At 40.8% G+C, this 23,901-nt stretch overlaps 1 protein-coding gene across 8 annotated transcripts in view; it reads left to right on the top strand.

Annotated features, from left to right (window-relative positions):
• The first annotated feature begins 4,468 nt into the window (after nt 1–4,468).
• Tbc1d31 (TBC1 domain family, member 31) overlaps nt 4,469–23,901 on the top strand; it is a 61,967-nt gene continuing 42,534 nt past the window's right edge. For 6 of the 8 annotated variants that reach the window (XM_013032245.1, XM_013032248.1, XM_013032244.1 and 3 more), the window contains exons 1-4: nt 4,469–4,619; nt 7,319–7,465; nt 14,269–14,384; nt 17,160–17,338. In XM_013032245.1, the coding sequence (XP_012887699.1) occupies nt 4,543–4,619; nt 7,319–7,465; nt 14,269–14,384; nt 17,160–17,338 (519 nt within the window). In that variant the 5' untranslated portion in view covers nt 4,469–4,542. Of the gene's footprint in view, nt 4,620–7,318; nt 7,466–14,268; nt 14,385–17,159; nt 17,339–23,901 lie in introns of those variants that run through there. The other 2 variants (XM_013032249.1, XM_013032247.1) reach the window with 1 other exon arrangement.

The raw sequence follows: 23,901 nt of genomic DNA, 5'->3' as shown, positions 1-23,901 counted from the left end.
TGCTTGTCTTTTATTCTGTCATTCACCCACACAGTAATAATGGTAATTTTTTTACTATTATTGTTATTGATAGTTTTGCAGTGCCAAGCAATTTGTTTGGATAGTGTCTCACAATAGTCTGAGGTAGGTGAGGTAGGCCAGGGGACTTAGAATTTCCAATCTTCTTCCCTCAGCCTCTGAATGCTGGGATTAAAGGTATGTACTGCTGGTTTCCTTTCTGCCTTTCTACAGATGCTGTTTTCTTCCTTTCCACTCATCCTTCCAACCTGAGCCTATGTGTCATTACCTTCTGAAATCTCCCCTTGCTCTTTCTTCCCCCTCAAATTTCTTTTACTCTAGAAATAGAAGACAAAACTCTAGCTCAAGTAACCAAGAAATAGGGAAGACAAAAGGTCATTTGACACCAGAGCAGGTGGCTCATGCCTGTAATCCTAGCTACTTAGGAGGCTGAGATCTGAGGATCATGGTTCAAAGCTAGCCCTAGCAGGAAAGTCCATGAGACTCTTATCTCCAAAAAACCACAAGAAAACCAGAAGTGGTGCTATGGCTCAAATGGTAGAGCACTAGCCTTGAGCTGAAGGGCTGAGGGACAGCACCCAGGCCCAGAGTTCAAGCCCTGTGACCGACAAAAAAAGAAAAGGTCATTTGAGCTTTTGGACAATTCAAATATGGAACATAAATGCTACCAGAATGTCCCCTTGCCATGGGGTTTGTTTTGTTCTAATGCTTTTTCTTGTATCCTCTGTTCACTTAGCATCAAGAGAAAATTGGAGCTATTCTGACAGAAGGGATTGAGACTCTCTTCAATATTTCACTTAAAAATTCCACAGGAGCATTCTGATTGGCTTAGCTGAATCATGCCCCATCTCTGGACCAGTCATTCAACCACTGAGTGGCAGGCTGAGATTCCTGGCCCAGAAGTATAAGAAGGCAGTGTAGTTCTTGTGATGGGGTTGAGAATCTGTAAGGGGAACTGTGAGTTTTGCTGAGGAGGCAAAACTGCCCATGTTTAAAATGCTCCCCATCCCTCTTCCAGTCCCACTTTAATCAATTTTGTTTTCTGTTTGTTTAATGAGACAAAAATCTCATGCAGCCTAGTCTGGCCCCCAACTCACAATCCTGCCCAGCCTCCAAGTGCTGTACCATCTTGCCTAGCTTCCCTAATCCTTTAATGATTCCTCCCTAAGTCCTAAATTTTAGGATTCACAGAGCCCAGAGGGCATTTGTAACTCCTTTCCTTCCTAACTTAGTGAGGGCAAAGTCTATTGAAATATTCTGGAGAAGACTCAGGCCCCAGCTGACAAAGGCTGTGTACCACCTGTAACCTCACTAGGCCTCCTTTCCTTTCTCCAAAGCCCTTCAAGCCCCTTAAAGACTGGTTTGACTGAGATTGAGCCAGGCAGTGATGGCTCATGCATATAATCCTATTCAGAGGGCTGAGATCTGAGGATTGCAATTTGAAGCCAGCCTAGGTGAGATTCTTAGCTCTATTTAACCACTAAAAAAAAACAAAAAACAAAAAATGGAGCTGTGACTCATGTTACAGAGCTAACCTTAAGCAAAAAAGCTCAGGGACAGTGCTCAGGTCCTGAGTTTAAGCCTCATGGTGACAACTTTTAGTCTCAAGCAGCCAACTCTTTCCTAGTTCAGTGAGATTCCTAGGTAGGAATCTCACACCTATGATCTCAGTATTTGGAAGCTGAGACAGCACACAAGTCATAGCTGGGTTTTTGTTGTCAGTCGTGGGGCTTGAACTCAAGGCCTGGGTGCTGTCGCTGAGCTTTTTCACCCAAGGCTAGCACTTGACCAATTTGAGCCACAGAGCCATTTCTAGTTTTCTGGTGGCTAATTGGAGATAAGAGTCTCATGGACTTTCATGCCCAGGTTGGCTTTGAACCATGATCCTCAGATTTCAGCCTCCTGAGTAGCTAGGATTACAGAAGTGAGCCACTAGTACCCAGGGTCATGGTAGTTTTGAGGACCACTCAGGCCACATAGTGAATTGGAGTCTAGGCTGTAGAGAGACTGGGACCAGATCCAGATTGGGTCAGAGTCAGAAAGCTGTTGATCTCATTAGAAAAATTACTGAAGGACAGAAACAAAATATTTCATCAGCAAGAGCAAGCTTAGTAATAAAAAGTGAAAGGTCACTCTTAAGGGGAGAACATGGGCAGACGCAGACTTGAGAACAAGTAACTTCCATAAGGATTTCAAGACCTCAAGACTTCCGTGGGGTGTGATGGCATGGCAGTGGTCATCCCTGAAAACTAGATTGTGTGACATTCACTCCTGGACATCGGGTTATATGTCATTCCTGCAGGCCAGAAGGGAAAGCTTTTTGACCTTGATATGGTCAGCCTAAGACTGTCATTATCTGCATGCTGCCATGGCTTTGGGTAAGCAAGTTCCTGCTGCGTCAAAAATCATCCCATTAAAACCAATGGACTAGGATATAATTTTTTAAAATTAAAATCAAAGTCATTATTCTCAATCACCACACTATCAGGTTCCCTAGCTCCTTATGGCTTTTGGTAACCTTATGTCATTCCCTCAGCCAAGAAGTGTGAACCCCTACGTTAATTTTTAAATATAATTTTATTGTAATTAAGGTTTTGTACTGAGGGAGAGTCATTTCGTAATTCAGGTAATGTGTACATTTCTCTTTTGGACAAGGTTACCACTTCGTTTACTTTCTCCCAGTTTTCCACTCCTGTCCCTGCCTACAAGCCATACAGTTCACTGTCCTATTAGTGTATACCAAATGCTATGATTGCATTTGTTCAACCTTCCTCCTCCCTTTCTTTTCTCCTGCCTTTGTCCCCCCCACACCCCCGAAATCAGAGAAAAAATGCACACATGACATCAACAATGGCCAATGGGCTGGGAAGGTGGCTCAGTGGTAGAGTACTTGCCTTGCATGCATGAGGCCCTGGGTTTGATTCCTCACCACCACATAAGCAGAAAAAGCGGGAAGTGGTGCTGTAGCTCAAGTGGTAGAGCACTAGTCTTGAGCTGAAGAGCTGAGGGACAGTGCCCAGGCCCAGAGTTCAGGCCCCACAACTGACCAAAAAAAATAGCCAAGACTGAGATGGTAGGATACAATGGTAGGATTGATCTAGAGGTTTTGACTGCTGCTGCTGCTCTTGCAGTATTAGCTGAAAACCTTAGTATACTGTTATTTGCAGTTGAAACTTCTGAAACCCAACAGTGTGATTCATAGATGGTCATGCTGTAGTCCCTGACCATTATAAGAAGTTTCCTTTGACTATAGCTGGAAGCAACAGTCATCTCTCAGCAGACACCTGTTTAGACAGCAGTTTTACTGATTCATTATCTTGATTTAAGAACACAATGACAGTGGCTTGTCTGGGTCCTGTGACTTTCTGAGCCACAGGTTCCTGACTTATAGTACCAAGCATGGGTCCTCTTCTGTGGAACAGGCATAAGTCCTATTGAAATGTGGTTGGTGGCACCATACTAGTTGTGACAATACAGTACAACCTGCATGACATGGTACTAGGGAAGCAACATGCAAGGCTAGCAGTCAAGCAGGACCACTGGTGACAGCGGACCCCTGGCAGTGTCCAGCCCTCCCGCCTTACTGAGAAAAAGCTTCCAGTTTAGTGCAAGCTTGATCTCTCCTTCTCCTGTATCCAGAGCATGGATGTCTTTAGCAACAGAGAACGGCAGTAGCAATAATCATAAGGTGTGGAGGCAAATCACAGAAAGGTGCGTGCACCCGTGGCACTGGGGTTTAAGTACGTGTGCCACTTCTATAGCCATTTGTTATAATGGTCATTCTTATTACATGTCCTGGCAATCCATACTTCTTGGTACTAACCGCCTTGTGTGAAGCAGGCACTCATTGACTTCCATTTCTTTTTGGACTATGATTGGCAGGTTGTATACCAAAATGTAGGAGCCTCTTGCCAGATTATGGAATTGAAAAAACAATCACAAGTATGGTGAAAAGGTCAAGAAGACTGGACTATTCATCCTTATAGATCTTTGGAGTCTAAAAGTTCCAGGAACCTTTCAGTTCTCAATGCACTTGCCTCATGATTTTCTATTAGTTGCCTTTATATATCCCTAATCCTAAACTCAATTTAGAAAGGAATGCAAGGACCCGAGGGGAAAAAAATGTTTTTCCTGTTTTGGAGCATAAAATCCCAGAAGACTCCTTGTGTGCGGAGTTCCCACACTCTTATCTCCAGAAAACTACGCTTCCCACAAGGCTATGGGCCTGGGGAGCCGGAGGTACGCATGGGAGGGCGGCGATGGAAGAGAGGCGGAGTCTAGAAGAAGCTAGTTGGTGAAGTCTACTGTTTGAAGCCGCAGGGGTGAAGTAGGCGGGGAGTGAGCAAAATTCACTTTTTGATTGGTCAGAACTAGAAAGGTCCCACATGTGATTGGTACGGCCCTCAGGGGCCTTGGAATGCGCGGCTGGCGCTTGAATTTCCCGGGCCCGGAGCGCGGGGCCCGCTGGGAGGGCGCCGGGACGGTTACCCACGGGGCTGGCGGGGGTCGCGAGTGCGCTTCGCCATGCAGAGCACCGACCTGGGCAACAAGGAGAGCGGCAAGATATGGCACCGCAAGCCCTCTCCGGCCAGTCGGGACGGGTAAAGGCCGGGGCGCGAGGGCGGAGGCCGCGTCTGGGAAGGGGGTGCCGGGCTCGGGGTCGGGCTGTGACCCTGCGGGGTGTCGCTCCGGTGCGGCCTGCCGGGGGGGGGGGAGGCAGGCGGCCGGAGGATCGCAGCGCGGGTCCCCACGCGCGCGGGCGGGCGGGCCGCAGAGTCAGGGGAGGTCCGGCGCCGCTCTTGACTTTGCTGCGGGTTCTCGGCCCTCTTTAAAAGGCTCGGCCTTTTCAAGGCGTGACCTGGATGGAAGCCTCCGCTCCCCCAGTGGGCGTGGCCTGAGATGGCCCTGCGCGTCACCGCATCGCCTGGAGTCGGGTGGGGGTGGGGGGGATGCTCTTGTTTTCTGTTAACAAAGTGTAAATGTTTACTCCTTTATAGGCCCGAAGGAGCGGTGCTAGACTTGTTCACGACACTGTCAGTTCTCTTCCTAAGCACGGATGCTGCCCCATCCACCCCACTGAATACACGTTCTTGTCTGGGCGCCTGTAATCTTAGCTCCTCAGGAGGCTGAGATTTGAGGATCACAGTTCAAAGCCAGCCTGGGCAGAAGAGTCCCTCTGACACTCTTATCTCCAATTAACCACTCAAAAAACTGGAAGTGGCCCTGTGGCTCAAGTGGTAGAAGGATAGCCTTGAGCACCAAGAGGTTCAGAGACAGTGCCCAGGCCCTGAGTTCAGGTTCCAGCACCACACACACACTCACACACACACAAAGCAATGTGAAAATTATCTTATTTTCCTTAATGAGTCTAAATTGTTTAAAAAATGTTTCTGTTATGAATTTTTTTCTGTGTTGCTGGAGGGTCCGAACAACCTGGGGCCTTATACATACAAGGCGCGTGTTCTACCACTGAGCACCATCTAGCTCACTTCAGCGCACTTTAATGAGAAGGAAATTTCTAATATTAAAATTCAAAACAAAATTGTTCTAATTAAAAACGTATTACAATGAAGACTAGATTTTTTTTCTGGTCTTCAGGAACAGAATAAACACATAGGCATTATTCGAAGGAGTTATTTTGTGCCACAAATTCCATAAACAGGTTTTTTTCCTCCCAGCAAATACATAGTACAGGATCCTCCTCTTAAATAAATAACTTTAGAGGAAAGGGGAGAAAAAAGCAGTAACTTCAGACAAATAGGCCTACGTGTGTGTTTATAAATAGAAATGAACTTAGAGCTCTGCACTTACTAGTCTAGTTCTACAACTTGAGCCATGCCCAACCCATTTTTATTTTTTTGGATAAAGCCATGGTTTGCGGAGCTGGGAAGGTGACTCAGTGGTAGAGCACTTGCCTTGCGTGCGTGAGGCCCTGGGTTTGATTCCTCAGCACCACATAAGCAAAAAGAAAAAAGCCGGAAGTGATGCTGTGGCTCAAGTAGTAGAGTGCTAGCCTTGAGCTGAAGAGCTGAGGGACAGCGCCCAGACCCCACAACCAGACCCAAAAAATAAAAAAAGCCATGGTTTGCTAGGGGTCTGGCCTCCAGCCTACTTCTGCCTCCCTTGTAACTGAGATTATAAGATACACCACCACTCTAGGTCTATGTGAATACTGTAATAAAGTTTGAAACAGTAGTATGAAAGTACACAAATATGTACACAAATACAAGACAGTAGAAGGAAGATGGAGAAAATAACTCATATTCCTTTTATACATGGCTGCTATTCAGATGTGTCCACCTTTTTTTCCCTATATGTACATTTTTTCTTTTCAATGTGTGTTTGTACATTTGTTTGTATATATGTGCCACTTGTTTAAAACCTAAAATTAGAATGATTTCTTTTTATATAACTTGTTAAAGTATTCTTTGTAGAGGCTGGGAAGGTGGCTCAGTGGTAGAGCGCTTGCCTTGCATGCCTGAGGCCCTGGGTTCGATTCCTCAGCAACACATAAGCAAAAAGAAAAAAGCCGGAAGTGGCGCTGTGGCTCAAGTGGTAGAGCGCTAGCCTTGAGCTGAAGAGCTGAGGGACAGCGCCCAGGCCCAGAGTTCAGGCTCCACGACCGGACCCAAAATTAAAAAAAAAAAAAAAGTATTCGTAGTTCTATAGGGTATTGAAAGTTCCTAAATCTTTTTAGTAGAGCTGTAATTCATGTGGGGTTTAAAAGAAAGACTTAAAGCATTCATTTATTCAGAGGGCATGGTCTGGGTACTTCTGCATTGTAGGTCAGGTGCAGAGGCTAAGCGCTGGGTTACAGTAACTGGCAAGCTCTGGTTCCTGTTCTTACACAGCATCTTCTTTATTAATTTTTGAATAAATTTTATATCACAACAACAATCTGACACAGTATTGTTGGCCTTTCAAGCAATCATACATAGTTCATAGATGATACATTTATTTTTTTGTCTTTTACTTACTACTTTACTTACTAAACGGTAAGTTTGCGTGTGCAGTGGAACACGTCTCCCACCTTGTCAGTGTCTGACATGGAGCAAAGTTTCAAGCACTTGAAGAAATGAACAGTAGCTACTTTCATAAGAATAATTTTCTGAACTGTTTCTAAAAATGCTTGTAAAGCCAATTGTATGGAAGAAAAAGAATATTAATAGGAGAGGAGGGGAAGAATAGGCAGAAAGCCTTCAAATATTGGAAATATCTCCTATAAATGCTATATTTTACATATAAAATAATAGTTGATGTAGAACTTACTAATATCTAGTTTCTTGTTTTATTTTGACAGAGTTATAGTGAACATCATTCATAGTACTTCTGATTACCATCCAAAAGTTTTGCGATTTTTGAGTGTGGCTTTTAATGGCTCAGGTGATTGCTTAATTGCTGGAGACCATCAAGGAAATATCTATGTTTTTGACTTATATGCAAACAGGTAAGCAGATGTGGGTTTTTTGGTTTGTTTTTATAATACCTTGTTTAATAACTTAATTCCTTGGCTCCTTGCTATTCATTATGCATTCAGAAAGCTTTATTAGTTTTAGGTTCCTTAGAAAACAATGCTGAGGGAAGAATATAGGAAAATAATAGAAATATATTGTTCAGTTTTGGGGATTTTGGTGAGAATTTAAAGTGCTGGTTCTCACAGTGTCTCTAGTAGCTTGTTTTGTCTTAAATTTTCTTTTTTTTTTTTTAAATCAGTTATGGGGCTTGGAACTCTGGGCCTTGGTGCTGTCCCTCAGCTCTTCATCTCAAGGCTAGCACTCTACCACTTGAGCCACAGCGCCACTTCTTTTTCTGGTTTTCTGATGGTTTATTGGAAATAAGAGTCTCACAGACTTTCCTCCTAGGCTGGCTTTGCATTGTGGTCCTCAGATCTCAGCCTCCTTTGAGCTAGGATTACAGGCATGAGTCACCAGTGCCTAACTTAAATTTAAAATTTAATATTGCTAATTTATTTGTTCATTTCTGGTATTACACTAAGCAATTTAGAACAAACATATTTACCTTTGAGCATTCCTACAGTATACTAAATCCAAGAATTTTTTTTTAAGTCCAAGAATTTTAAAGAACTTGTCTCTACTCTTCTTCCTCATCTGTTCCCATGTAGAAAAAGTTAGTCGTGAATCAGTCGTGGGACTGATTAGGTAGGTGTCCATGCTGCAGGACTAGGAATGAGGGAGCACTGCAGCAAGCGGGGATTGTCTATGTGTGGGATGTGCCAATGATGGGAGGTTTGGTCAAATAAGTAAATATATCCGGGAGAATGAAGCCACATTTCTCACTATTGGAAAAGAAGCTTACATGAGAGAGAAAATTAGAATGAATCCTATAGTATTAGATTGGAGTTTGATATACCACTGTGAACTCCTGGTTTGAATATATATAGAGAGAGATAGCAGTAATAAGAATAAGTGAATTTGTTTATTTATTTATTTTTTATTTTGGGGGGTCCAGTCGTGGGGCCTAAACTCTGGGCCTGGGCACTGTCCCTCAGCTCTTCAGCTCAAGGCTAGCACTCTACCACTTGAGCCCAGCGCCACTTCCGGCATTTTTCTTTCTGCTTATGTGGTGTTGAGGAATCGAACCCAGGGCCTCATGCATGCAAGGCAAGCGCTCTACCACTGAGCCACCTTCCCAGCCCCATAAGTGAATTTATGTAAACATGTATTTCCTAGCTTTATCCTTACAGAGTACCTGAGAGCAGTAATACACTGGTAATAATGAAAATGCCTAGTGCTCAGTTCTTGTTTTCTAAATACCATTCTTTACTAAAAAGAATCAAAGATCCTTGCAGCAATGGCTGGGCACCAGTGGCTTATGACACTTGTAATCCTAGCTACTCAGAAAACAGGCCAGTCTGAGCACAAAGTCCTCAAGACTCTTATCTCTAACTTAAAAGTAGGACTGATAGTATTGTTCAAGTGGTAAGAGTGACAGCAGAGCCAGAAAGCCAAGCAAGTATATGGCCCTGAATCAAACTCCAGTATTTACCTCCCCACCCCATTAAAAAAAAAAAAAAGGATGCCAGTTTGAAGGATCTCTGCTTTTGTGGTAAAGAACAGAAATGATGATTACTAAATCTCCCTGGTCCCTCACACCTATCATTCTAGCCTTTTGGGAAGCAGAGATGATGATAGATGACCTCTTCCATGTCCACCCTCCTTCACCTTCACCCTTTGTCTGTCCCACTCCTGCGGGTACTCACCCCCAACACAGTCTGTTTTATTTTCCTGTCATTATTCTTTTAGTGTACATTTATTGTACAAATGGGTATCACTGTGGTATCTCTCACACATATTAATCAGGTTAACCCCTTCTATTCCTCTCTCCCCATCCTTCCTACTTATTACTCACCATTTTTCAATAGTGTCTTTTTTTTTTTGGGGTCCAGTTGTGGGGCCTGAACTCTGGGCCTGGGCACTGTCCCTCAGCTCTTCAGCTCAAGGCTAGCGCTCCACCACTTGAGCCACAGCACCACTTCCAGCTTTTTTCCTTTTGCTTATGTGGTGCTGAGGAATTGAACCCAGGGCCTCAGGCATGCAAGGCAAGTGTTCTACCACTGAGCCAACTTCCCAGCCCCTCAATAGTGTCTTTATACTGTCTTCATATATAGCATAATGTATTTCAATCTTATTCATCCTCCATCATTCTTTCCCTCTTTCCCCTCTCTCATCCATTCAAACACCTAATTATGTTTTAGATGGATAGATAGATACTTTTTCTTGTGTATATATTTTAGGTCTAGATTCCACAAAACACGTGATACTTTTGTTTAAACGTGGCTCATCTCATGCAATATACTCCCCAGTTCAATTCATTTTACTGCAAATAACAGTTTCATTTTTCTTTATGATGGAGTGAAATTTTATGATATACAGACCATATTTTCTTTACTTATTTATTGGTTCTTGGACACTTCAATCAATTCCACAGTTTACCCATTGTGAACAGGGCTATAATAAACATAGGTATGCAGGTTTACATATATATATTGCAATATATGTTTTATTGTTACAATGTAATTGATTTACACTCATTCAGAATATACCCAAGAGTGGTATGGTGGGGGTCATAAGATAGATCTATTTTTAGTTTTTTGAGAAACCTTTGCTGATTTTCTAAGCTTTAGCTTACATTCCCTCCCAGCATTTGTTGTTGTTTGTTTTCTTGATAATTAACATTCTAACAAGGGTGAGATGGAATCACACTGTGTAGTTTTAATTTGCAGTTCCTTTATGGCTAAGGATGGTGAACATTGCTTTATAAATTTATTAGTCATTTGTTATTTCTTTTTCTGAAAACTAATTGGTTCATTTACTCATTTATTAATTAGGCTATTCATTCATTTACTGTTTAATTTATTGATCTCTTTGTATATTCTGCATGTTAATCGTTCATGAGTTGAATAGCTGCTAAGATTTTCTTCTATTCTGTGGGTAGTCTGTTTTGGAAAACGTTTCTTTGTTGTTGGTCATGGGGCTTGAACTCAGGGCCTTGGTGCTATCCCTGAGCTTTTTCACTCAAGGCTAGCTATCACTTTGAGCCACAACACCACTTCGGTTTTCTGGTGGTTAATTGGAAATGCGAGTCTCACGGACTTTTTCCTGTCCCAGGCTGGCTTCCAACCGCAGTCCTCAGATCTTAGCCTCCTGAGTAGCTAGGATTACAGGTGGGAGTCATCAAGCACCAAGCTCAGAAAGTTTCTTTTGCTGTGCAGAAACTAACTTTAATTTCTTACAGTTACGTTTTTCAGTTTTTGCTCTGATTTTCTGAGCAATTGGGGTCTTAATTCAGAAAATAATTCCCTGTGCTTGTATCTCCCAGAATTTTCCCCCTTTTTTTCTGGTAATATTTTCAGATCCTATAGTATCTTCTTCTTTTTTTTTTTTTTTGCAAATTCTTTATTGTGATTAAGTGATTACATAATTTCACAAATTTCACAGTATTGTGGGATAGTGATGCTTACATAAACACATTCTAACTCTCATGGGGCAAATTGTCTATCGTGGTCTATAAAGTTTATGAGTTCTATGAGCTTTGACAATAGTTATTTCTTCTACATCAGGTGATATGTACGTTTTACATAGCATCAGCTGTTCCCTCTTTCCCACTCATTCCCTTCCTCCCATTGCTGCCATTGAGTTGCTTAGTTTGTTTTGATCAATGTCCAGTGCAGCTGATGGGTCCCACTGTTGTATGTTTTCCCGTTTCCCTCTAGTTCTGTGTTCTCCTCCTAGTTTCCCTCCAGTGTGCACATATATACCATATATGTGATCAGCAGCATGGGGTTATTTAGTAGTGATTCGACCAGATGAGTAGAGGTCCTTTGTTTCTCAAGTCTTGTTAACTTTGTTGTTGAAAGTATCTACTTCTTAAAATTGTTTTGTTTATTGAGATGGAATATTCTGCAACACAGCTGAGTTGAACAGGAAGTGACCCAAGGAAGACATGAAATCAGACAGGTGATAAGGCCCAGTCTGCTGGGAACCTCAGTGTCAGTGATGTCTTTTCAATTGTCTTTTTACCAAAGGACTTTTTAAACAAAATCTTGGGCTTCCTTCTATATTCCAAATGCTCTCATAGAGTTTCTGATAACCATTAGCTGCTACCTGTGGCTTTTGAGCACTTGAAAGGTAGGTAGTCCAAATTGAGATACAGTATGTATGTGTATAACAAAAATATACTATGAATTTAAAAGAATTAGTATGAGAAAATGTAAAATTCAATTAAATATTAGAATAATAACTTAGAGATATACTAAGTTAATAAGACTTTGCTGATAAAGCAATAGAGAGCTGAAGTCTGTGTATATAATATATAGACATCGGAATCATGATAAAACCTTTGTGTGTAATTAATACATTAAATAAAAAGCCAGGCACTGGTGGCTAATGCCTGTAATCCTAGCTACTCAGGAGGCTGAGATATGAATATTGTGGTTCAGAGCTAGCCTGGGCAGGAAAGTCTATGAGAGTAATCTGCAGTTAACCACCAGAAAACCAGAAGTGGCACTGTGGCTCAAAGTAGTAGAGTGCTAACCTTGAGTAAAAGAGCTCATGGACAGTGTCCAAGCCTGGAGATCAAGCCCTATGACCAAAAATTAAAAGTATGGCTAGGCACCTGTGGCTCATCCTATAATCCTAGCTACTACTAGGAGGCTGAGACCTTGGAGATCACAGTTTGAAGCCAGCCCAGACAAGAAAATCTATGAGACTCTTATCTGCAGTTAACCACCAAAAAGCCAGAAGTGGAGATGTGGCTCAAGTGGTAGAGTACTAGCCTTGAGTAAAAAAGGTCAGGGAGGGGCTGGGAAGGTAGCTCAGTGGTAGAGTGCTTGCCTTGCATGCATGAGGCCCTGGGTTCGATTTCTTAGCACCACATAAGCAGAAAAGGTTGGAAGTGGTACTGTGACTCAAGCGGTAGAGCGCTAGCCTTGAGCTGAAGAGCTGAGGGACAGCACACAGGCCCAGAGTTCAGGCCCCACAACCGACCAAAAAAAAAAAAAAAAAAGGGTCAGGGAATACGCTCAGGCCTCCAGTTCAAGCCTCAGGATGACACCCACACACAAAAATGACAGGAAAGTAAAACAGGCTCTGTTGAGGGGACTTACCAGTGGGAAGGAGGAATACATTTAAAGATGTATATGTTGGAGGTAGTTTATTTGAATGCAAGAAAATGAAACACTGAAAGCAGTTGAAAATAGGAAGGAATATAAGGGAGAGGGGATAAGGTTGATTGAGATTTTATGTATGCAAGTGTGGAAATGTTACAATGAAACCTTCCTTATATAACTAATTTATGCTAATTAAATATTTGTATGTATTGTGATGCTGCTCCTAGTGCTTGTAGTACTGAGGCTTGAATTTAGGTCCTCACACTCTTGCTTAGTTTTTTCACTCAAAGCTGGCTCTCTACCACTTGAGCTGTACTTTCACTTCCAGCTTTGTGCTGGTTAATTTGAGATAAGAGTCTTTGGATTTGTCTGCCTGGCCTGGTTTTGAACCTCAATCCTCAAATCTCAGCCTTTGGATTAGATAGGATTACAGGTATGAGCTACCAGAGCCTGGCTTTTCACTTTTTTTTTTTTTTTTGGTCGGTCGTGGGGCTTGAACTCTAGGCCTGAGCGCTATCCCTCAGCTCTTCAGCTCAAAGCTACCACTCTACCACTTGAGCTACAGTGTCACTTCTGGTTTTCTGGTGGTTATTTGGAGATAAGAGTCTCATGGACTTTCCTGCCCAGGCTGGCTTTGAACTGTGATCCTCAGATCTCATCTTCCTGAGTAGCTAGGATTACAGGCATGAGCCACCGGTGCTCCGCTTTGGCTTTTCACTTTTTGAATGTAGCTCTAGAATTTTTTAAATTATACATGTGACTATATTATATTCCTTATGAACAGTATAGCTCTACATGTTTTATTACTTGAATTGAGACATTGTACTTTTACCCTCAAACTTGTTTTCTTTTGTGTAAGCTCAAAGCTTAGTTTTGTTGTTTAAGTGGTCAACATATATTATTTAATTATATCACTTCTTGAGATTCCTACTCTTGCCTTCATTTCACATGTGAGAAATTTCCGAGTTCTTCTCTCTTGCACCTTAATATTTATTTATTTATTTTTTGGGGGGTGGGGGGTTCGGTCGTGGGGCCTGAACTCTGGGCCTGGGCGCTGTCCCTCAGCTCTTCAGCTCAAGGCTAGCACTCTACCACTACTTCCGGCACTACTTCCACAGCGCTACTTCTGGCTTTTTTCTTTTTGCTTATGTGGTGCTGAGGAATCGAACCCAGGGCCTCAGGCATGAAGGCAAGCTCTCTACCACTGAGCCACCTTCCCAGCCCTCTTGCACCCTTATTTAATGCATTCCAAGTCTGTTTAAATTCTGAAACTTCTGCTTATCTTTTCATTATGAACCCATATCTCTGGTTGAGACTCTTAGCTTAGTGACCTCCCTTTGTTCCTTGCCTTTCTTTCTGTCCATTTATGTTGCTATCAAAGTCATCTTCCTAAAACATATGCCTAATCCTAATTCTTACATTCTAAAACTTTGCCATCAGCTTTCTCATTTTTAAAAGTAAAATCCTTCTTTAATATGACTCCCAGCATCTTTTATCATCTGTTTTTGGCCTGTCAAAGTGGTAGCTTATTTTTAGGGGAATTATTTTATTTTTTATGATCAGAGTAAACTTTAAGATCATTGGTAGAATTTCTAATACTAATAACAGTAATCTCTTAATAGGTTTAATCTTGTTCAGCGAACAGCACAAGCTTGCACAGCTCTGGCCTTTAATCTTCGTCGAAAGTCTGAATTCCTTGTGGCATTAGCTGATTATTCTATTAAATGTTTTGATACAGGTAAATGTTCTCTTATTTGTCTTTTGAATTGTTTTTCTTTGACAGTACTGATATATATAGTCTTACCACTTTGACCCCCACACACCTTCACTCCTCTTAAGTGTGTTTGAAGCAGAGTAATATAGACTATAAAGAGCTTTGTACAGTTTGAAGCATCGGTGGCCACATGGCTGCCTTCACATCAGACAGAGCCAGAAGCTTGTGGATCCAAGTACCGTCCTCGCTTCAGATTGTCTGTTTACCATTTCGGGTTTGCTACTAACTTCAGGTTCAATAATTCACTAGAACACTCAAAACTGTGGAAAGCATTATCTATGTGATGAGTCTAAAATAGCAGAAAGATATAAATCAGCCAGCCATACAAAGGGTGGAATCAAGCTTTCTTCGTCTTCTCTGCCATCTCGTGCCTCCTCATAGCATCCTTCGAATTCTTACTCTTCTGCTTTCCTCCATTCCATACTACAGCAACTTCTGTTGACATCAGAAAAGGTCATCTGATTTCACTTCATAGAACAAGGGCTTTTAAAATTATAATACTAGATTAAAAAGTAATATAAATGTAGCCTTGTGAAAAGTTGCTATTATCAACCTTATTTTTCTCATTTCACTCAAAGCAGATGAGCAATAATCATTAACTAATTCCAGACTCCAGGCTGGTATTTAGAAGTTACTATTTCCCTAAGAAATTTCTTCCTTTATCTTGAGTTCAGCCCTACTTTGTATCTTAAAATTTCTCACATTTATGTCTTGCTTTCTGACTTCTTAGTTACATCTTTTTTTCTTTTCTTTTCTTTTGTGCCAGTCTTGGGGCTTGAACTCAGTGCTTGCACTGCCCGGAGCTTTGTTGCTCAAGGCTAGTGCTCTATTACTTGAGCCACAGCTTCACTTCTTGCTTTTTGATGGTCAATTGAAGATAAGAGTCTCATGGCTGACTTTGAACTTCATTCCTCATATCTCATCCTCCTGGGTGGCTAGGATTATAGGCATAAGCCACCTACCCTCAGCATTGATTCTATCTTTTGGGGGGAAGAATTCTGATTATAAAAGTGAAACATGTTGTAGGAAACTTGGAAACATGGAAAAATGTTAAGATAAAAAGCTACATATAGGGGCTGGGAAGGTGGCTCAGTGGTAGAGCGCTTGCCTTGCATGCCTGAGGCCCTGGGTTCGATTCCTCAGCACCACATAAGCAAAAAAGAAAAAAGCCAGAAGTGGCGCTGTGGCTCAAGTAGTAGAGCGCTAGCATCAACAACAAAAAGTTACATATAATATTACTCCCTAATGAAAGTTATCATGAATAGTTTCTATTTGTTATTATTACTGTACAAAAGGGTTATAATTCCTTAAGTCAGGTTATGAGTACAATACTTGTTGGACAGTGTCACCCTTTCCTTTGTTGTCTCTCATTTTCCCCCCTTCATGAGTAGTTTTTGGTGGTGTTTTCTGTGTGAAACTTTTTTTTTTCTTTTTTGTCGGTCGCGGGGCCTGAACTCTGGACCTGGATGCTGTCCCTCAGCTCTTCAGTTCAAGGCTAGTGCTCTACCACTTGAGCCACAGCGCCACTTCCAGTTTTCTATTGGTTTATTGGACATAAGAGTCTCACGGACGACTTTCCTGCCCAAGCTGGCTTTGAACTGTATCCTCTGATCTCAGCCTCCTGAGTAGCTAGGATTACAGGCATGAGCCATTGGCGCTTGGCAGTGAGACTGTTTTCTCTGCACATATATACACAAACACATACACAATACTTCAGAACAAATTTTTTACTTTCTTTTTGAGACAAGGGCTAGTCCAGACTGGCTTTGAACTTACTATACTCCTGCCTCAGCCTTCTAAGTACTAGTATTACATGTTTGTTTCTCTATGCCAAGCTCAGAATCAATTTGTAAAGTTTAATTCATTGTCCTTTTATAAACACTGCTATTTCTGTTTTTCCTTGTGTGTTACTTACATGAGTTACCAGCAACACCATCTGTTTATATAACTAAACTAGACCACTAGAGTTTTTGTTGTTGTTGTTGGGTTTGAACTCAGGGCCTTGTACTTGATTGACATGCATTCTACCAATTGACCCACTCCCCTAGCCAATCACTGGAGTCTTGCCTGTTTTATTTTTATTTTATGATTAAGTAGTTGTGCTAGAAGTTACAATTCCAGAAGTCCAGTTATGACTACCATGCATCTTGATCCATGTCACCCTTTGCTCTCCCTACCATATCCCTCTTCCTGTGCCTGCCCTCAGGTTACATAGTTCAGGGTTTATATATGGAGTCTTTACTCTTTTATCTTAATACATTGAGTCAATCTCTAAGCTAAGTCTTTTGATATTTATTTCTTTTTAATAGCTTTAAATGTGTTTCTTCTTTGACATTTTCTTAGTTTAAACATTTATCTCTTGCCTGGATTATTACAGCAACATGAAAATTAGTTTCCTTGTCCAATCTCTTCCCTTTTTCCAGTATTTCTACCATACGATGTATTCTCAGTGTTCTTTGTATAATATAGACTAATATAGACAAATACATATTGTTCTACATTAAATTATTACCCATAATACTCAGACTCCCTAGTGTCACATTTGAGGATATACTTAAATCCTCTGTAGGGTTCATCTTGATATTTCCACAATACCTGTCACTAGTACATCCATGGTGCACTTTATCAGCTAGCCACAGGTTTCCATCAGTTGCTTCAGTTTATGGGTAGTGCTTATGCATAGTGTTACTCAGAGATGAGAGAGGTTTACTTGTGTGATAACTTATACTTTTTCCACAGTCACCAAGGAGCTGGTTAGCTGGATGAGAGGACACGATTCATCAATATTTTCGATCTCTGTGCATGCATCAGGGAGATACGCCATCACTACTTCTTCTGATACAGCACAACTGTGGGACTTGGATACCTTTCAGCGGAAAAGGAAGCTGAATATTCGCCAGTCTGTGGGTATTCAGAAGGTCAGTAACGGAGGATATCTTGGCTTATTCTGTATCTTGGGTTAGTTTCTTGGTCAGCAGGATTTCAAGATGATAGAATAGTGATAGTGCATGTTGCCTCACATAGCTACCGTCTCATAACTCAGGAAAAGACAAAGTGGCCAACTTGATTAACTATGTTACCAACAACATTTTGTTTTTAAAGTATTGAGCATTTTATTTTCTTTTTAATGTTACACCTATGAAACTTTTAACTCTCATAACATGATCAGTTTTTTCATTTTGTTAACTCCTCCCCCCAATTTTGTAACTCATAACATGATCAGTTTTTTTCATTTTGTGTAACTCCTCCCCCCCAGTTTTGTTATAAGTTCAAACATATTGTAGATATGTAAGAATTTAAAGTGAACACATGTACACTCACCTTATAGTCTATGATTTGGTTGTTAACTATACAATCCTTTACTGTACCTTACATGTTAAGTCCTACATTATGTGCATTTATGCTTTTATGCCTCTGTTCATTGTGTGTTTTCAAGTAATCATAGGCATCAGTGTACTTCCCCTTAAATACTTAAAGCTATGTTTAATTGACTATAGCTTAACATTTGTTATTGTGAGGTTTATATATATAAATGTCTTAAGTAGATATATATATATGTATATATATAGACACAAGTATACACATATATGTATTTTATATAAACATATATATGGATATACCTGCACGCACACTGTTCTTAAAATGATTCAAGTCTTAAGTATTCATGTTAAGTTTGTTAAATATTACTGGTGCCTCACCTGTATAACCTGGCACATCCTATCATTCCTTTCACTTCAAAATCTTCCCTTGTGTCCTTCTTGGATAGGCACTCTGCTGATGTTTTCTACTACAGATTTTGCCAGTTCTAAAATTTCATACAGTTTTTTGGCCCATTTAGTGATAGCTTATAGTTTTTGAGATTTGTCTATATTGTATGTATCAGAAAAGTTACACCTTTTATTATAGATTAGTATTATATTGTATATGTTGTTTATATATATGTCTATTGTATGTATATATATATACACACATACATTTATATATATATATATAAATACACCTTTTTAAAAAATATCCATTTCTTTTATTTTTTTTCTGTTAGCTAAATACTACTTTCAGAAGTATCTGGGTCTCCCATATAATTAATTAATTTGCTTTAAGTTATACTATACACTTGCTATTGCTTTTAATTTCTTGGTTATTAATATGAACAGCTAGTAATACATGTAAACCAAAAATTTATTTTGTAGTCTCCCTGAGAAATCCCAGAGTTGTTTAGTGTGCCTTTAGTAATTAAAAAGAAGATAAATGTTGTAGCTAGCTTATTCATTAGGGGTTTAGACCAAATGTCTTAGTAGGTCTTTTTTTTAATTGCTTTAGCACTTAAATTGAATTTTAAATTTGTTTCAAAGAAAGGGTATTGGGAGTTGAACCCACAGTGGAAGTAGTTATGAAACCATGACCTAGGAACCATCTGTTCTTTTACAATGAAATTAAAATTGTATACACTGGGTAGTCACAAATGCTAATCTTGCTTGGTCGTTTAGACATTTTAGTTTAAAAAGATGGATGACTCTAAATATTAGCAGTATAAGAATAAAATTAAATATATTGGTCTAAAATAATAAAGTGCCATAGTCTAATTACCAGAAAAATTTGAAGGGAGCAGATAGTAAATTTTTTTGGCCAGGTAGGCCCACAGTAAAATTATATAACCATCTAATTATTTTTTGACATTTTAGCTCCTGAGCTATGCAAAATTTGTAGGTAGGCTACATGGTTATCACTTCTGGCTTACACTATTGAAAATAAAAAAACAGATATAACCTAATCTTAAAGTGAAACCTTAATTCAGCCAGGCGCCGGTGGCTTATGCCTGTAATCCTAGCTACTCAGGAGCCTGAGATCTGAGGATCATGGTTCAAAGCCAGCCCAGGCAAGGAAAGTCCATGAGACTCTTATCTCAAAAAACCACTAGAAAACTGGAAGTGGCGTTGTGGCTGAAGCGGGTAGAGCACTCACCTTGAGCTGAAGAGCTGAAGGATAGCGCCCAAGTCCAGAGTTCAAGCCCCACGACCGACCAAAAAAAAAAAAAAAGTAAAACCATAATTCTTAAGTTTTTTTCTATTTTGTCTACTCAGGATTGAATCTGCAGCCTGGTACATTCTAGGCAGGCCTTTTGTCTGTTGAGCCATACCTTGAGCCCTTTGTTGCTTTCCTTGTTTGATTTGGGTCTCATTTTTTGCCTGAGCTAGTCTGGACTGCAACCCACTTATTACTACTCCTTAGCTATGAAGATAGACACACAATACCATGCCCACATTTCTTTTTTAATTGGTAAAAATGGGGTTGTGAACTTTTGCCTGTGTTAGCCTCAAACCAATTTCTTCCCAATCTCAGCCTCCTAAGTAGCTAGAATTATGGGCATAAACCATCACACCTACTGGCTTTTGTTATTTTAAAGACAGTCTAACTGGTAGAGTGGGCCAAATGGTAGAACATTTTTCTAGCAAGTGCAAGGCCCTGAGTTGAAACCCCAGTGCTGCCCAATAACATCAACAGAAAACAGGTTTTACTTTTTGTCCAGTTCCACCAAGACCATGATCCTCTTAGTGGGATTCCCACATAGAAGGGATAGCAGGCTTATGTACCAGACCCAGCTTTTTATTAGTTGTGATAGGATTTATCAAATGTTTTGCCTATATTGCCTCCTGCTCTCTACCTCCCTTAAAACTAGGATTACAGCTATGCCTTGCAATAGCTAGCATTTTATGAAGTTATTTTTGAGCTTAAATCATCCTAAGAGATACATACTGTTTTCTGCCTTTTACAAGAGAGGAAATCAAAGTTCAGAAACAATGAGTAACGTGTCCAGTGTCACAATAGCTTATAAAGTAGCTGTACTTTGAAGCTAACCTGTTCTACTATAGAGCAGTTCCATCACACCATACCAAATCAGTTGCATACCTCTTCAAATGAATACATTTTGATGCTTCTGTTGGTGATTATTGGCAGGATATTCAGTTCTTCAGTTAGGGTTTTGAGGATTGATTCTGGGATTTGTATTTACCGTGGTTCAACATTCATGAGAAAGGGCTGTGGGCGTGAATGAACTCAAGTCATTCTCTACATGCAGTGAGCACTTCCTGGCTTTCTGCTGAATGTATATTTGGTCTTCACATCCTAATATTACTATCTTGAACTCTTTCAACTTTTTTACTTTTTGCTTGGTAATAGTTGCTAGCTTTTGCTTTTCAGTATTATACAACCAATATCAACTGTGATATCCTTGTAAGCTTCTGAACAGGTAAAACTCTAAACTTTGATCAGAGTTCACCCACCTCTCTCAGCTGAGTGGGGAAGTACTGGTTTGGATATGGTTTGAGTTGTGCCACAAGTTTGGTTCTCCATGTGGCTACATTAGGAAGTAGTGGAACCTTAAAAAGTAGGGCCTAGTAGAAAACGAGGGGGTCCATCCTTGGAAAAGGTTATTGTAGGCCTCAGGGACCCTGTGAGAAGGAAGAAGAGACTGGAAAGTCTCTGTGAATCTCTGTGGCTTCCTGCTTCATCATGTGATACTTCCCACCCCACACCCTGCCACTATGACACCATCACTCAGCAGACACAAGCACTGCTCTGAGACCTCGACAACCCTGAGCAAAATATGCCTCTTTTTTTACAGACCACCTAGTCTCAAGTATTTTGTTATAGCAACAGAAAATTGACTAAAATTTAAGCCTTTCTTTTTTTTTTTTTTTGTTGGTTGTGGGGCTTGAACTCTGGGCCTGGGCACTGTCCCTCAGCTCTTTAGCTCAAAGCTAGCACTCTACCGCTTGAGCTACAGCGTCACTTCCAGTTTTCTGGTGTTTTATTGGAGATAAGAGTCTCATGGACTTTCCTGCCTGGGCTGGCTTTGAACCATGATCCTCAGATCTCAGCCTCCTGAGTAGCTAGGATTACAGGCAGGAGCCACCGGCACCTGACTAAGCCTTTCATATTCTATGAAGGAAAAATGTAGTCCTGGCCTTGTACTCAATCCCGTAGAAGTACATTTTGTTAATGCTTTTGAAGTTTTTCCTGTTTTTTTTTTTTTTATGTTGTCAGGAGGTGACACTATCTAAATAATAATGACATGTTTCATTAGGAACAATTTTATAATCATTAAAACGAGCAATTAAAATCACAAATCTAGTAATGAATAATCATGCAGGCAATAATCTATCACAACCATTCTCCGAAAATAGCAGTTGATGCTCATTAACTTTTTAAGCTTTTGCTTTTCCCAGTAGGAATAAACTTTATTACTTTTCTAGAAAAAAAATGGGACTGCTAATTATAATAAGAATTTGCTTAAATCAATTTCTGACATCAGTTTTGATAGTGTCTTAATGCAGTCATTACAGATTATAATGTATTTATTGCAAATTCCTTCCATAAGATCTTTGCATTAAAAACTCATCCTAACATACAATCTGTTAACAAAGGTCTCCTAGGGATTGTCCTTGACAAAGTGAGCCAAACACCAAAGTAAGGAGCTGGAGCAGGCCCTTGCCTGGTCTGTCATCATCTTATGTAGTTGTGGTGGTAGTTGTTGTTGTTATAGTGGTGGTGGTGGTAGTGATTGTTTTAATCATCCTAGTAAACGATTCTCATTAGCTAGTATAATCCATAATGCCCTATCTATGTATATTTGGTGCAGATATATTCACAGAATCATATTTGAGGCCATCAAAGCTTTTATGAGAAGATATTGGTCAATTTCCTGGGATGTTTTCTTGGCACTAGAGATCAAAACCAGGGCCTCACCAATGTTAGGCAGGCACTCTGCATTAAGCCACACCCCAAGCTGCTAATAAAAAATTTGTATCATAACAAAGACACATTGTCCCAGGCTCTGATTGGCTCAGGCTTTTAATCCTAGCTACTAATGAGGCTGAGCTCTCAAGATTACAGTTTGAAGCCAGCCAAGGCAGGAAAATCTCTGAGACTCTTATCTCCAATTAACCACCAAAAGAGCTGGCAGTGGAGTTATGACTCAAGTGGTAGAGTACTAGCCTTGAACAAAAAAGCTCAAAGCTCTAAGTTCAAGCCCCAGGATTAGCAAACACCAAAAAGAAGCATCATTGTTTAGAGCTTATATAATAAGAGAAAAACAAAAAATAGAACAAAATGACATTTTCAACTCTGATATCAATGTATTTCATTCTTGGTCTTTAATTGAATTGAATCTCTAATAAAAATATATATGCAAATTCAGCAATTTTAGAGAAGTAAGGTTTGAGGCAGGGTGTCACCGAATATCCCAGCATGGCCTAGAACCCATTAGCTAGCCTAGGCTGACCCCAAACTCCTGATCCCCTTATCTCTCAAGTGCTATGAGTACAAATATTGCCACTAGGCCTTGCTTCATGTTCAGCTTTATAATCTTACAACTAACAATGGTATTTATTATTTTTTTTTTTAGTCTTTTCTTTTTGGCTACTGGAGATTGAACCCAGGATGTTGCACTTGCTAGGCGAGCGCTTTGGCACTGAGTTACATCCCAGCCCTAATGATGGCATTTATCTGAAAACATTTTGCCAGTTAATCCCAAAGGACTAACTCTTGCAAGCAAATTGATTCAAGAGAAATTCTTTATTTTGGGGGTGGGGGGGTCCAGTCATGGGGCCTGAACCCTGGGCCTAGGTGCTGTCCCTCAGCTCTTCAGCTCAAGGCTAGCGCTCAACCACTTGGGCCACAGTGCCACTTCCGGCTTTTTACTTTTCTTTTCTTTTTTTTGCCGGTCATGGGGTCTGAACTCTGGGTCTGGGCGCTGTCCCTCAGTTCTTCAGCTCAAGGCTAGCGCTCTATCACTTGAGCCACAGAGCCACTTCCAGCTTTTTCTGTTTATGTGGTGCTGAGAAATCGAACCCAGGGCCTCATGCTTGCAAGGCATCCAGCTTTTTTCTTTTTGCTTATGTGGCGCTGAGGAATTGAACCCAGGGCCTCAGGCATGCAAGGCAAGCACTGTACCACTGAGCCACCTTCCCAGCCCCCTCAAGAGAAATTCTAAGACAGGGACTGGGAAGGTGGCTCAGTGGTAGAGTACTTGCCTTGCATGCATGAGGCCCTCAGTTCGATTCCTCAGCACCACATAAACAGAAAAAGCTGGAAGTGGGGCTGAGGCTCAAGTGGTAGAGTGCTAGTCTACAGCTGAAGAGCTGAGGGACAGCGCCCAGGCCCAAAGTTCAGGCCCCACGACCGACCAAAAAAAAAAAAAAAAAAGAGAGAGAGAAATTCTGAGACATTCTCTCTCAACATCTTAGTACAGGGGCCTGAACTTGGGGCTTCAATATTCTTGGTTAGCCTTTTCCATTCATGGCTGCCACTACTGTACTACTTGAGCCACAACTCCAGTCCAGCTTTTTGCTGGTTAAGTAGAGCTGGATTCTTATGTACTTTTCTGCCCGGACTGGCTTTGAACCTTGATTCTCAGCTCTCAGCCTCCTGAGTAACTAGGCTCACCACCAGCACCTGGCTGACATATTTAACTAAGATTTGC

Source organism: Dipodomys ordii, unplaced genomic scaffold, assembly GCF_000151885.1.
Source record: "Dipodomys ordii isolate 6190 unplaced genomic scaffold, Dord_2.0 Scaffold151, whole genome shotgun sequence".
Taxonomy (NCBI): Eukaryota; Metazoa; Chordata; class Mammalia; order Rodentia; family Heteromyidae; genus Dipodomys; species Dipodomys ordii.
Note: the sequence above shows the minus strand (reverse complement) of the source record. Positions and strands in the feature narration are given on the sequence as shown.